Source organism: Euprymna scolopes, chromosome 12 (genome assembly GCF_053919585.1).
Source record: "Euprymna scolopes isolate OS-2025 chromosome 12, ASM5391958v1, whole genome shotgun sequence".
Lineage (NCBI taxonomy): Eukaryota > Metazoa > Mollusca > Cephalopoda > Sepiida > Sepiolidae > Euprymna > Euprymna scolopes.
Window position 1 is genome coordinate 111,642,632 of NC_136493.1, and position 12,646 is coordinate 111,655,277.

At 35.2% G+C, this 12,646-nt stretch overlaps 1 protein-coding gene across 1 annotated transcript in view; it reads left to right on the plus strand.

Annotated features, from left to right (window-relative positions):
• The window catches only part of LOC145291623 (uncharacterized), a 284,342-nt gene that overhangs the window by 13,699 nt on the left and 257,997 nt on the right, over nucleotides 1-12,646 (plus strand). Inside the window, exon 2 of the mRNA XM_080137698.1 lies at nucleotides 3,199-3,255. Coding sequence (XP_079993824.1) covers nucleotides 3,211-3,255 — 45 coding nt within the window. The 5' untranslated portion in view covers nucleotides 3,199-3,210. The remainder of the gene's footprint in view (nucleotides 1-3,198; nucleotides 3,256-12,646) is intronic.

Sequence of the window (12,646 nt, forward strand, 5' to 3'; positions counted from 1 at the left end):
ATTTTAATGGAGAATGCTCTGACGAACTGCAAACACTTGTGCCCCCTCGACAAACCCGACAGGCAGCTAAATCCCACCCCCACACAGTAGAGATCCTTAGATGTAGAAGATCTTTCTACTCCAGTAGTTTCTTCCCCAGAACCGCTAGACTCTGGAATTCCATTCCAGGTCCCTGCTTCCCCAACAGTACTGACATGCAGAAGTTCAAGTGTAACGTGAACCGACATTTTGCTGCCCAAATCCCAACATAGTACTCCAGTAGTTGTTGCCCTGATAGTAGCCCGCTACACCACAGTGGCAATGTGATTTCTTTGGGGTGAAAATGTAATAAAAAAAAATAACAAAAAACTAAAATGATCAAAGCCAAACTAAAAAAAATGATTGCACTAGCAGTGGATTTTCACTCCTCAGCTACGTACTTACAATCTCAAAAGTTTTTGGTACTAGTAACCACATTGAAGTGCTTTGTTCAAAGTGTCCGGAGAGAAAGAATTCAGTTGGGATTAATTTTTCTATATATAAATACTGTTATTTATATTAGTTTGAAGTTTACCATTGCGTATGTCAGGTAAACAGTGCAACCCTTGTTTTCATTAATATATATATATATATATATATATATATATATATATATATATATATATATGTGTGTGTGTGTGTGTGTGTGTGTATAATCACGTTTACACACCGGTTCTCGTCAGATCACCAAAGTTAAGCAACGTTGATCATATATCCCGATATTCACACACACACACACACACACACACACACACACACACACACACAAACACACACACATACACACACACATATATATGAGTGTGCATATGTATCAGATGCACACACACACACATAAATATATTAACCCATTGTAATTTATTGTATGCTTATTGTTATTACTTAAACACCACAACCAATAATTTATAACATTTTCTTTTAGAAATATTTTATTTAAAAGATTTCTGCAGCATTCTCATCCTTCTTTAGTCAACAGAAATGATACTGTCCTCACTTCATATTCTCCTAACTTAACCATCTCGAATTATCGTTTATTTCGAGGATTACAAAACCACGCAGATAGCCTTGGGTTAATATCACGAAAGAAGATTGATTAATATTTCATATCACAACCTAAGGAATTTTGCAAGCGAGGCATACATAAGCATGCTGGCAGATAGAATTCAGTTATAGAAAGCAAAAATTGTTATTGCAATGAATAAAGATTTTCAAAAGCAAGACGGAATTTTAAATCAGCAAAAGCATTCCACCTAATATATATATCTATACTCCTATGAATTTTTTGTGTCTGTTGATATTCATATTAAAAATCTTTTTCTTTCTATTTATTTAAAAAGAAAAAACAACTTTGCAATATAAAATTTATGGAATCGCATTCATCTGCAAAAAGTCTATCTAATTTACGCATTCTTTTAAACATTCATTTTAATTAATTCCCTATTAGTTTTTTTTCAGTTTCTTATGGGATTATCACTATTTATTATTGATAATTATTATACTTATTGATAATTATTTTAATTGTTATAATTATTGATAATAATTATAATTATTATAATTATTTCTAATCATTATAATTATTACAATTATTGATAATTATTATAATTATTACAATTATTGATAATTATTATAAATATTGTAATTATAATAATTATTATATTAATATTTGCGTAAAAAGGTTATAGCAAACACAAATATCTTTCTATATATATATGTATGAGTATATATATTTGTTAAAATATTTTGACTACTAATCTGCTCTGACATTTTAAGTCTACAGACATGAAACTTAATATATATATATGCCGCCAAAAAGTAAATAATCTACGTGTAATGTTGGTCTCTATCTAGTGTGTATATAGGTGTAACTATTTGGCGTAAAGCTTGTCTTTCAGATGCCATATTGTGACACGCACGTGTGCATTCATTTTTTGTGGCAGTTTTTAATTCTGGAATAAGAGAATTATAACTGGCAGCCAATGAGAAAGGGTGGAATTTGCAAAGGGAGAAATCATTTTCTGAATTTGCGAATTGGAAGTGAACGATATGACTATGAGTTTATGATACAGTTAATAAGGGTGAATGGGCAATATAAAGCTACTGTGTCTAATTTTACGCGGTGAAAAGTGGGGGAAGTGATAGCAATTATGAATTAGAGGAGAAAATAGGAACTACTTCCTCTAATGCTAATTGCGATAGTAATGATTTCATTCCTATGATTAAATTTAAGGTTTTATCATGATGAATGAATGTTTCAGAAATGTCGTTCTATAGTTACATAAGATAGTGGCGAATAGTGTAGACATAATATATTTGTATGTGGCATCTGTTGTTGTAAACTTACTGTATTTTGATTCAGATGTGAAAAAAACTGCGGCGTTTTTATTATATAGAGATAATATAAGAACATCAAATAATGTTATATAAAATTTTAAAAATTAAATGAATAATATAATTTATTTTTATTTTTTTCGAAGACTTCTGGCACGGGGGTCATTCCAAAAGTAAAGTCTACTATTGTTTTAGGTTAAACAATTAAAGAGCTACGAAGATGGGAGTGATACCATTAAAACAATCGGCCGTTTGTGCTCCAGAATTTATTTTTCTACATAGTCACCACCATTCTCAATGCACTTTAGCCAGCGATTAATGATGGCTGTTCATGGGCGTCCAGATTGCACTTTGTCGTTCCAAAAGTAAATCCTCTTATTTCTTTAAATTTCAGATAAGTTAGAAGAGCTACCAATACGAGAGTGGTAGTCTTAAAACGCGCGACCTATTGTGTTCCAAATTTATTTTTCTACGCAGTTGCCACCATTCTCATTGCACTTTTGCTATGAATTCAACGACACATCTTTGCTTCTGACGCACTCCCATGACAGGATTTGCTTTCTAGAAGTCTCACACCGTCAATATCTGCAACACTGAAATGAAACTTTCAGGCCATGAATGCATGAGTCATAACAATGCAATTTCCAATCTTCTATAATCCAGTCTTTTTTTAAAAGTTATTTACAAATTTAGAACATAATAATATATATAATAATGATATATAATTACTTCATCGTTTTATTCATTGAAAAATTAATATAAAATTATTTGGTATTTTAAATCCTCCAAAGAATTTTTTATTTCAATAAAATATTTCAAACTTTCTACGTGAATTATCTTTTTTTTTTTCAGATAAAGAAAATAATGTTCCTCGTCCAGATTTTCGTTATTCAATTCGTTATAGCAATGGTAAGACATTTTTTTATTTTATGTAAATAAACAAAATTGCCAATACAAAGTGGAATGATAAAATCATCGCCCTAGAAAAGACGACTATTATGTTTCCATTTCCGTTTGGTGAAAATATATTTTCTTTCTTTTTGGTGCAGGACATCTACTAGTTTGATAGCTGTGTACAAATACCATGTCTGAAAGTAAAATCAACGAGCGAGATCGGAGATGCGCCGCTGTAAAACTCATGCTCTCTACCGATCCAAATTATGACAAGACCATTGATAGAACCCTCCACATATATCGCTAGACTGCTACGAATAAAAGGGACGTGCTCAAGGTGATGAAAACAAACTTTCCGGCCACGGTTATGGTCTTTGGTGTGGTTTCAAGTGAGGGCCACATCATGCCACCTTACATCTTTGAAGTCAGCTTGAAAGTCAACAGCAAAGTGTACCTGGATGTGCTGAAGAGTGTGGTTACCCCCCGGTGCAATCAGATGGCCGCTAGGAGACCTTGAGTGTGGCAGCAGGACTCAAGTCCAAAGAGACCCAGGCTTGTCTTCAGAAGGCGTGCTACGACTTTGTACCCTTCTTTCATTGCCCCCTTCTCCCCTATCTGAACCTGCTGGACTACTTCGTTTGATCATACGTCGAGAACATCACCAACATGACCTCCCACAACATCAAACATAGATTTAAATTCTTATTGATGATGTATGTAAGAATCAAATCTCGTAACCCACGCCGTTCAAATCCAGCCTTTAGAGTTGCTTTGTAGAGGTAAGCAGGGAAAATCCCGTCACCCATCATGATAGTCAACGGTTGAGCATGATCAACGATTCGTATTATTTGTGTTCTTCGGACTGCTGTTCTCATCTTAAGTGTTATTAGCATAATGTAACTTCTTACATATATCTGGTGTATATTATCGAACTCGGAAATCTTTCTGTTAAACTCTAGTGTCTGTACTATTTGATCCACAAGCGATGACTGGTTAGAAACTCTAAGTAATTCACAGTAGTTGCATTTTTTTTTTACTGAGGATTGAACCTTCCACCTCCAGAACAGTGTAAATTACAGCTGTATTTTATCAAGTACTTTATCCAACACATCATAACTCATTGTAGACAATCTAGTATAGATTTGGGGAACTTTAAAAATATTTTTGTGTTTAGACGTGCAATCTTACTTTTTATTACTACAGATTACTGTGTGTGTGTATATATATATATATATATATATATATATATATATATATATATATGTGTGTGTGTGTGTATATAAATATATATAGGCATCACCACATATCAAGGCCCAGAGGCTCATCGAGAATAACGGTTAAAGAGTGTACAGTAGTCAATTGGACAATATAGTAATCATTAGTAAGGGAAATTCGGTAAATTTATTAACTCAAGTGGAACGGCTCATCAAGAACTTATTTACGTTGGACTTGAAGACAGTTAGCTGGAAAGCAGGCAAACGGGCGACAGTACCACAGGCGTGCAGTTCTAAGAAAGAAACTTTGTTTATGGAATCTACGTTTAGATTTAGGCATAGATAAAGAGTGGTGGAAATTATTGATAGCGTTTTCAGCTATACGAGTGTTTCTCGTGAAAGTTTGGCGAAAGGGGGTCCATAGATTGGAGCTCAAACGAGCACTTGTCATAAAAATAACGATAAAGCAGAGACAGACTCGCAACATCTCTTCTGTAAGAAATAAGTTGCAGGGAAGAGAAAAGGGCATCTCCTACTAGGCTAAGAAGTCTATTTTGAACTCTATCAAGGCAGGATTTTTTTTTTGTTTTTAAGTCCATTCTGGTAACTCCTGCCCAGATGTAGCAACAGTACTCCATCCTTGGACATACCTGGCTTTTATATAGATAGAGAATTACATCATATATCTTGTTGAAGATAACGGATTGTTGTATCATCGGAGCCACATCTATCCGCTGACTCTTTTCGAGAAACGTTTTCACAGCTAAATATAACAACTTTTCAGTTTTTTTTAAAAAGGCATCTAATATCAGACCACGACAAATTCGTATCATTTGAAATCCAGAAACTCTACATGTTATTCAGAAATATAATCAGAATATGGCAGACCTGCTGCTCTTGTGTCTCCTCAAAGTAGCTTAGATAAATCCAACAAGCAGCAAAATCCCACCCCCGGTAGTATGGAGAACCTCAGACGCCGGTAAGCTTTCTGTTGTAATAGCTTCTTTCCCCGAACTGCGTGCCTCTTGAATATAATTCCTGCTCCCAGTTTCTCCGACTGTAAAAACATACTGAAATATAAATATAATTTGAACAAATATCTCGCTGCACAACTCCCCGCTTAGCACGATCCTAAAAATCCGGGAACTAGTTCACAGAAGTCCCTTATAAGTCAATGGAAATTGTGCGTTGTTTGAGGCGAATATCAGTAATAAAAATACGTTGACTTTCTCGTTTGTATTCAGTATTTCAGTATTTTGGCCGGGGAATTTTACCCTTGACCCCTAAAATCATTAGGGGTTAAACCATTTTCATAATGACCTATTCCCTGCTGACTACGGTATAATGCTGACTCTATGTAGTTCTAGTAGTTCAATCCCCCCAGGCTTTGCTTTCTCTCTTTGAAAAAGGGTTAGTTTATTGCTAATCGTCTGAGGCACCTCTTTCGAGGAATGCTGACGGTGCTGCTCAGGCATCTGCTTTGTTCCAGAGTCAGTGTGCTTCTCCTTTAGGGCGCTGAGTTTTTAATCTCTCTTTCCGATCCTAATGCGACATTTCTCACGTTTGGAGAGAAATAAATACCTTCGGTATTTCAACATCATATGTCAACCCACACTTTCCAATTATCTTCTCAACCGAGACATTTTGCACGGACTTCAGTTGTCATCCTTCAAATAATGACGCCGAGTCGGCGGGGTCGACATCTGACTTTTCCCTCGTCAGTTGTAGCTGCGAAAAAGAACAAATTTATCTCGAGGGAAAAATAATCTGATTCTTTTCCTTATTGTACTCGATGCGAATTTCCAAATAAATATACTAGTATATCATTCTCGCATCTGTAGGGTATCGTCATTCTGTCGCACAAGCCCAATCAGGAACCTCACCTGTTATGTTGCTAAATTTGTTGGACTTGAGGGAACCGATGCTTTTTAAGCACTTCCATTTGACCAGGAATGTTACTGTAAATTTTCGTTTTGTTAAACATTTTATCAGGTTTTAGTGTGTTTTTTTTTGTCAGATACGCTAAATTATCTTTGTATCGTTGGAAGTATAACGCAAAAGTACAATATCGCACGGATGCCAATGTTATTAGAATAAAATGTGTTCGGAATAAAAGGAAATCTCGAGAGGATATTTTTTTCATATAATTAACCTGTGAATCTCAACTGAGAAATCCCGGTTCGATTGCAGACCAAACCAAATTACTAGCAAAACTAATATAATTATCAAGTTGACAAACAAGTGCTTGCTGTTTTTAACTTTTAAATTGATATGAACATATCTCGGCTCAAAAAAAATTAAGCACCGTCAGAATCGACAAGCGTTTGCCAACGCACAACAATTCTATGCCAGTAACATAAAAATCTTGCGTTCTGATGGCGTTGAAATCGTTGAAGGCGTTTTTGATATCACTTAGTTTTTTTGTATCATTACTCACGCAGAAAGTTGTCGAATTGCTTGCAAAAGTGGTAGTCGGTAGGATAGATGTCTGGAGACTATGGCGGATGAGGCAGATTTTCGTAGCCCAATTCGTCCAACTCCTGCAGGGTTGGCTTAGCAACCATCGATTTAAAGGTTTTTAATTGATCGTTGTTATGATCCGATGCCCGACCACTATGCTCATCATTTTCATAACTCTCGTCACCGTCACGAAATTTCTTAAAGCACCATTGTGTTGTGCGTCAAGTAATGGTTCCTGGCACAAAAACGTCGTTGATATCGCGAGCTGTTTAAGCAGCTTTTCGGCCTGGCTTCCTTCCATCTTGTATTCAACGTTGTGAAAAGAAGACATAATTGCATTAAAGCGACTGTAATTTAAACGATTGCATACATTAAAACGACTGTAATTTAAACGATTACATACATTAAAACAACTGTAATTTAAACGATTACACACATTTAAACGACTGTAATTTAAACGGTTACACACATTAAAACGACTGTAATTTAAACGATTACATACATTAAAACGACTGTAATTTAAACGATAACATACATTAAAACGACTGTAATTTAGACGATTACACACATTTAAACGACTGTAATTTAAACGATTACATACATTAAAACGACTGTAATTTAAACGATTACATACATTAAAACGACTGTAATTTAAACGATTACATACATTAAAACGACTGTAATTTAAACGATTACATACATTAAAACGACTGTAATTTAAACGACTACATGCATTAAAACGACTGTAATTTAAACGATTACATACATTAAAACGACTGTAATTTAAACGATTACATACATTAAAACAACTGTAATTTAAACGACTACATGCATTAAAACGACTGTAATTTAAACGATTACACACATTAAAACGACTGTAATTTAAACGATAACATACATTAAAACGACTGTAATTTAGACGATTACACACATTTAAACGACTGTAATTTAAACGATTACATACATTAAAACGACTGTAATTTAAACGGTTACATACATTACAACGACTGTAATTTAAACGATTACATACATTAAAACAACTGTAATTTAAACGATTACATACATTAAAACGACTGTAATTTAAACGATTACATACATTAAAACGACTGTAATTTAAACGACTACACACATTAAAACGACTGTAATTTAAACGATTACATACATTAAAACGACTGTAATTTAAACAATTACATACATTTAAACGACTGTAATTTAAACGATTACATACATTAAAACGACTGTAATTTAAACGATTACATACATTAAAACGACTGTAATTTAAACGATTACATACATTAAAACGACTGTAATTTAAACGATTACATACATTAAAACGACTGTAATTTAAACGATTACATACATTAAAACGACTGTAATTTAAACGATTACATACATTAAAACGACTGTAATTTAAACGACTACATGCATTAAAACGACTGTAATTTAAACGATTACATACATTAAAACGACTGTAATTTAAACGATTACATACATTAAAACAACTGTAATTTAAACGACTACATGCATTAAAACGACTGTAATTTAAACGATTACACACATTAAAACGACTGTAATTTAAACGATTACATACATTAAAACGCTGATATCATTTGAAATAAAAATAAAAAATTCCGCAAGAACCTTCTTCTCAACATAATACAAATGTAAACAAAGATTTTCTACATGCAACTACGACTTTCCAGCACTCTCAGTTAAAAGGTCATGCGAGATAAATTGCTTATTTATTGCGTTCTACAGGGCTAGAAAACTCACACCTTTGAGTATTATATATGTCTACAAAGCCAACATTTTACTATGCATTTGTTGTCACGTCTGGGCTGATGCATCAATCACTAGTCTCTTCATCTTAGACGGAGTTCAAACAAAGAAAGATACTAATCTAATAGGTTTCACACTGTCTATCAAGCTCCAGTCTCTGTTCCATCTCTGCAATGTTGCAATATCCGTGCTTGCATCACAAATACTTCAACAGGATATGTTCAGATGAGATTGCTTCACCTGTGCCCTCTCAATGTAAATACCCTCGACCAACTAGACAGGCAGCAAAGTCCCACCCCTTATAATGTAGAGGTCCCCAGATGCCGGAAAGCTTTTCGGATCGATTAGTTTCTTTCCCCTTGGAGTTACCTTCATGCGCCCTATTTCCCAATATACAGAGATTTAAAAATAAATTCGACCATTAATTCACCGTAGTCTTATACATCTCAATAGTAATGTGTCTTGTTTATGATGAATAAAATAAAAAAGAAAGATTAATCTCATTTCACTTTAATAATTCATCTTATGAAGGTACGTATAATACGTTAGGGAGTTTTTTTAAACATAGGCTTACCCACTTATCATGGCCCAGAGGCCACTCGAGGATAAGGGTTAAAGCGTGTATAGTAACCAATTGGACAATATAGTAATCGTTAATAATGGAAATTCGGTAAATTTTTAACTGAGGTGGAACGGCTAATCAAGAACTTGGTTACGTTGGTTGGTTGGCTGGCTAGTTAGTTGTTTTTCTTTTACGGCATATCAATCCTTTTCAGGTTATTTAATGCCGAATCCAGTGATTTTAAATATTTTTTTTTTAAATGGAATTCATTTTTTTTTAAGTCGGTTTTGTATTCAACCCACAGTTGGGACCCTAGCAGGTACTACCACTTCGAGTCAGAGTGGACCTGGGAGCAATGGCAATTAAGGGTGGCTCCACACTCCCCAAAGCCCGCAAGCTGGGGCCTCACCATCGGATATAGTTTAGGGTCGTATCCAGGATCTTGTTTACATTGGACTTGAAGACAACCATATTGTAGTCAGCTGGAAAGCAGGCAAACGGAAGAAAGTTCAGTGCAGTTTTAAGAAAAAAAACTTTGTTCATGGAATCTACGTTTAGGTTTAGGCACAGATAAAGAGTTGTGGAAATTATTGATACTATTTTTCGTGAAAATTTGGCGAGAGGGGGTCCATAGATTGGAGCTCAGACGAGTATTTTCCATAAAAATAACGATAAAGCAGAGACAAACTCGCAACATCTTTTCTGTTAGAAAGAGCTTTCAGAAAAAAGGAAAAAGCATCCTCCACTAGGCTACGAAGTCTATTTCGAACTCTATCAAGGCAGGATAAGTCATTTCTAGCAATTCCTGCCCAGATGCGGCAACAGTACTCCATCCTTGGACATACTTGGCTTTTATATAGGTAGAGAATTGCATGAACAGTGAGATATCTACTGGATCGATAGAAGGATCCCACCATTTTTCCAGCAACCTTGGCCACAGATTTGATGTATTTGTTCCATTTCAGGTCAGGAGTAAAGGTCAAGCCCATAAGCTTGTCAAAATATGGAGCCTCCCCAAGACGAGAGCCGTTCATTTCAATTGATGCCAGATGGGGATCAGAGCATTGATGATATAAAGAGGTTTTAGATGCATTAAAAGTAACCACCCATCTCTTTCCCCATTGTACCACGTACTCAAGATCAGATGAGAGAGAATCAGAGAACTGGGTCGTTTACGATCTTTGATGTGCTACCATAGATGGTAGTGTCATAAGCATACATGTCTACGAATAATGTAAGGATATGATTTGGAAGATCATTAATGTAGATCAGGAAGAAAGTTGGGCCCAGGATGGAGCCCTGAGGGACTCCAGCATTAATATTGTGGACTTCTGATTTCTGCCCATCAATCACTAATCTTATGAACCTATCAGAGAGAAATGATTTAATAATTGAGGAGACATTTCCAGCTATACCGTAGCTAGAGATCTTGTGAAGTTACTCTTGTGAAGTAAACCTTTATGCCGTACCCTATCAAACGCCTTTGATATATTAAGAGCAATTACCCTAGAACGGAAGCTATGGTCGAGAGATTCGCTAATCCTGTGCGATACAACTGTAAGCTCATCTGCTGTAGATCTAGCAGAACGGAAACCATATTGCAGGTTACTAAGAAGGTTAATATTGCTGAGATGGTTGACTACTTCTCTATCTAACACAGATTCCAGTAACTTACTCATGACGCACAGGAGACTTATTGGCCTGTACTGAGAGGGAAATGAGCGATCACCTGAATTCTTAAATATAGGGCATACTGATGAGATTTTCCTGAATGATGAGAAGCAATTCTTCTTAAAACAACGCTTAAACAGTTTTGTAAGTATGAGAGCTAGTTCTGGTTGAAGTTTTTTTTTGCACTATAATTGGAATGCCGTCAGAGTCAGTTGCTTTACTGGAATCAAGTTTTTTGATTAGCTTGGCAACATCACGTACAGATATTTGTATGTCGCATAGCGTGTTTACGGATACAGGAGGAAATGTTGGTCGCCAAGGTAGAACTATCCTCAAAGTTCTTGGCAAAGAGTTTGGCCTTGTCTGATGCTGATGAGATTACCTCAGGCCTATTGATGAGGGTTGAGTTAAGCGCCTCTGCCTTATATCATTCCAGGTTACCCTTAGGCAAGGAGTTATGACTTTCCCTCTGGTATCTCAGAGAGTTATTATGGGATAGATGGATCTCCTCAGCAGTTGTGGAGGCAATCCATCTAGGAAAATGAAACTCTGATGAAAAACAAAATCGAATAAAAAAGTTCGTTAGTTTGGTAGGTCAATGTTCTGATGATAGTCTCAGAATCAGAACGTCCGTTTCCAGTTTTTATGACCCAGCACTAACGGAATCGGGGATAAGAAAAAATTCATTTATTGACACTAATGATAAAATGATTAATATTTATTGATTTTAAACTACCAGTAAAAGTAAAATCACAACTGACACACACAAATGAATTTTACGTTTGCAAAATTATACACACATATTACATTAGTTTTTACGTTAATACGAAAAAAAGACAAACAGAAACAAAAAAACTATAGCTAAATATTTTAAGACTTAAAAAGAATTAAAATCGTTAATTGCATCGATATCTGAAATTTAAAACAAAATCTGTAATTGTATCAGAATCGGGAATTTAGAACAGAATCGGTAATTAAAAAGGAATCAGGAATTTAGAATTTATTAAAATTGGGATATTAGAACAGAATCGGTAATTGTATCGGAATCGGGAATTTAGAATTTTTTTAAATTGGGAATTTAGAACAGAATCAGTAATTGTATCGGAATCAGAAATTTAGAACAGAATCGGTAATTGTATCAGAATCGAAAATTTAGAACAGAATTGATAATTGTATCGAAATTGCAAAACAATAATTGAATCGTCCAATCACTAGCCAGCACGGAATTAGTACGGTTTAATTTGCCTGCGAAGCCATAACAAGCGTTAATTTACTACTTATCAAGACTAAGCGCTACTCATTCATGACGCAATTCTCTACCTATACAAGAATAAAACACGTCCTAAGATAGAGTACTGCTGCCACATCTGGGGACGAGCACCTAAGAATATCCTTTCTTGCCGTGACAACATACAAAACCAGCTCCGAAATCTACTGAGCGAAGATCTTTTCGCCTCTCCTTTTAGCATGTCTATCTCTGCTCTATCGTTACTTTCATAGCAGGTGCTCGCCTGAGCTTCAAAATATGGTCATCCCCAGCAAAACATTCACAATAAATACTCGTCTACAACTGTAAATAATTTTCCTTACTTTCTATCGGTGCCTAAAACTGAACACAACTCTGATGTGCAAAATTTTCTTCTTAGAACTGTCTGCTTGTGGGACACCGTGCCCCGGGTCTGCTACTCAGCTGACTATTACATGGTCGTGTTCAAATCTA